This window comes from Papio anubis, chromosome 16 (genome assembly GCF_008728515.1).
Source record: "Papio anubis isolate 15944 chromosome 16, Panubis1.0, whole genome shotgun sequence".
NCBI lineage: Eukaryota > Metazoa > Chordata > Mammalia > Primates > Cercopithecidae > Papio > Papio anubis.
In genome coordinates this window covers 58,739,481-58,742,771 of record NC_044991.1, presented here as the reverse complement: position 1 = coordinate 58,742,771, position 3,291 = coordinate 58,739,481, and the positions used below count along the sequence as shown (strand labels likewise).

At 54.8% G+C, this 3,291-nt stretch overlaps 1 protein-coding gene across 1 annotated transcript; it reads right to left on the bottom strand.

The window, feature by feature from the left end:
* Window positions 1-1,652: 1,652 nt before the first annotated feature.
* Window positions 1,653-2,915, bottom strand: ID1 (inhibitor of DNA binding 1, HLH protein). The gene is made up of 2 exons (XM_009216387.3): window positions 2,341-2,915; window positions 1,653-2,098 (listed from the first exon to the last, which is right to left on the bottom strand). Exons 1-2 carry the CDS (start codon window positions 2,761-2,763, stop codon window positions 2,057-2,059), a joined length of 465 nt encoding a protein of 154 aa, XP_009214651.2. The 5' UTR covers window positions 2,764-2,915; the 3' UTR covers window positions 1,653-2,056.
* Window positions 2,916-3,291: the final 376 nt, after the last annotated feature.

The following is a 3,291-nucleotide window of genomic DNA, read 5'->3' as shown; positions in this document are numbered from 1 at the left end:
GGTTAGTACTATTGATACAGCAGCCGGTGGAGGGGGGTAGCAAAGAACATAATTCGCCTGCAAATACTGTGTTTGATAAAAGCCATAAACTGCTTGTGGAGGGGGTATAACTGGCTTAACGTTAGTGCTCAAGGAATCATAATCTTTCATTTGATTTTTTGTTCATCCCGTCTGTGAGCTTGTGTCTTCTGCTGTAAAACTGGGACCACAATCCTGCCTTTAGCCCCACAGGTATCCACGAAACCGTTTTTGTAAAGGGTTGAGTTGAGCAGAGCCAGGCTTCCGGTGCTAGGGGCTATTTATTTTATTCTATCGTTTATTGACAAAATGTATGAATAGCCCTTACCTTTCTGGGACAAGTTCTTTGCCATTCCTGGGACTCAGTTTCTCCATATGTAACACAAGGGGATTTACCTGGCATCTATTCTTGAGGGTTGGTGCCCCCAGGACCTAATGATAGCCCAGGGAGTTGCCACGTGAACTTTTGAGGAAGGATTTGCCCAAACATAGCTGTCCCCACCTTCACTCCAGACCCGCAGAGGCCCAGGAATGCCAACCAATCTATAGAACAATTATATACACAGAAACCCACAGTGTGGTTCTGTGGCCCCCCAGACATTCAAACCCATCCATCATCCCAGACCCATGCAGAGATGCCCACAATGCATTTAGGCAGAACACACAAGCCCAAACAGCTGGAGGTTCCACACTTATCTGAGAACACATGTGCTCTATTTGCCCTTCTGCACACAGCCCCGAGCATACCCCTACTTACACCCCCAGGCCTATATGTGAACAGTTGGCCCATCCCCACCGTGGAGTAGCAGGGGGAGACCAGCTGTTACGTACACAGGAGTAGACACCCATACACGCTTCTCTGAGTAGAAATCCACATACAAGTCCAGGCAGATAGGCCGTTGCCAATGACATATTTATCCTGCTCAGGAGCTGGGGAATGAGATTCCACTCCTCAGATCCTACCCAGGAACCCTGGGGTTAGGGGGAGATTTGTTTGAGCTGCCAACAGAGCCAGGCCAGGGTGATGCGGCTGAGTCTGGACCTAGAGCAGGTGTCCCAGCAGCTGTGCCCAACCTGGACCTGCCAACTTGCTCACCCACTTGGATAAGCCAGGAGCCCCAGGGCGGCCTGCTGGAACCCAGAGGTAGGCTGTTGGGGGAGGCACCTCCTACTGGGGAATGGGGTGATAGAATCACTGCCTCTCACAAGCTATGGCCCTAAGCAAGTCCTTTTCCACTGGGTCTCATTTTATCCACATCTTGGCAAGGAAGTGGGTGGTCCAGCGACCACGTTCTCCAACTTAAATGGCTTGCTCAATACTCCAACACAGAGGGGGCCCTGGCAGGTTCATCTGCATTTTAACAACCTCCCCAGGTGATCCAGATGGCCCAATGATCACCTTGAGAAACCCCAGAGGTCTAGAGTATTTAGTTTTATAACACTAGGGAGCAGGGAAATAGCCGGGGATGGTGGGGGGAAGAATAGACTTTAAAGACACCGGAAACACTCATTCAGGCCGGTAAGAGCAACAATCCTGATGTAGCCCTCCAGTTCTCCTCCCAGAACCAGCTGTGAAGAGGGTCAGAGGTCAACCCCCAGCCGAGGACCCTCCCCTCAATCCAAGAAGTCACTGCCACCATCTAAATTATTTGTTTAATAACAAAGAAACAGCCCCACATAACTATTGTAAAACAATATTCTCAGTCGGTGATCATTGTAATATACAATACAAAGCAATTTCCTCAGAAATCTGAGAAGCACCAAACGTGACCATTTTTTAAATGTCTGCTTTTCAAAAAATAGAAACACACGAGTGGAATCCCACCCCCTAAAGTCTCCGGTGACTAGTAGGTGTGGAGAGAGGGTCGCCCTCTCCTCTCCAGTCCCTCAGCCCTAGGCTGGATGCTGTAAGGGCGCAGTGGCCGCCGATCTGTCTAGTTCGCCCCCAGATCCGGCGAGGCGCGTTGGGGAGACCACAGAGCACTTAATTCCTCTTGCCCCCGATAGCTGGGGTGCGCCGATCCCTGGGGAATGCGCTTCAGCGACACAAGATGCGATCGTCCGTAGGAACGCATGCCGCCTGTGAAAACGAGAGAAGAGGTGAGACCGGAGCGTTGGGAGGGACGCCGCTCCGAGCGCAGCGGACGCCCCCTTCCCCAGGAGTACACGACGGGAGAGCGCTTTTTCCAGGCTCCTTAGGCACCCCCGCATAGCCAGCTACCCGCAAAGATGGGACGGAACTGGTGCAAGCGCCCACACCCTCTCTGGCCTCAGTTTCCCCGTCGGTATAAGGATAATCTAGTGGTCGGATCTGGATCTCACCTCGGCCGTCAGGGCGCTGATCTCGCCGTTGAGGGTGCTTAGTGGAGCCCGGACCGGCAACGCTCGGCCCCCGGGGGTCCCGACTTCGGATTCCGAATTCAGCTCCAACTGCAGGTCCCTGATGTAGTCGATGACGTGCTGGAGGATCTCCACCTTGCTCACTTTGCGGTTCTGGGGCAGGGTGGGCACCAGCTCCTTGAGGCGTGAGTAGCAGCCGTTCATGTCGTAGAGCAGCACGTTCACCTGGTGCTCGTCAAGCAGGGCAGGCAGGCGCGCCCCGGCGCCCCCGGCGCAGCGCGAGATGGCCACGCTCTGCTCAGACAGGCAGCGCACCACCTCGCCCGCGCCGCCCGCTGTCTTGCCGGCCTTCAGCGCGCAGCTGGGGCCTGCGGCGGCGGCGGTGCTGCCACTGGCTACTTTCATGATTCCCGGCGACTGGCTGAAACGGAATGGGCAAAGCGAACGGAGAAGGCGGGAGCCCGAAGCAGAGGTGGAAAACGGAACAGTTAAGAACGTGGAATGAAAGCGCGTAGCCCCCGCAGGTCTTTTATAAACATGCCACGGCCCCCGGAGGGGCGGGCTCAGAACGTTCAAAAGCAGCCAATGGGCGGTATGGGGGCGTGGCCCGCGCTCCTAGGTCCCGCCTTATGCTTTTCTAGTGCACCCTCTCAATCTGGAAAGACTGCCCGAGTTCAAGAACAGCTAGGGTGGGTGGGTGGGTGGGTGGCAGGGCAGCGGGTGGAGGCGAGGGCTGCACTGGGTTCCTCGTGACAGAGGCAAGGAAGCTAAGCCGGCATTGCCTTATAATGAAAAGACCTCAGGAATCAGTTTTTCCCATATTCACTTTCTCACTTCTCCAGCTCCATTTCACAGATGAGAGAAGTTGAGGCCCGAACGGAGAAGCGGCTGGCTCTGGATAGCTCAGAGAGCCTGGGTTTCCGGACCCTCTTG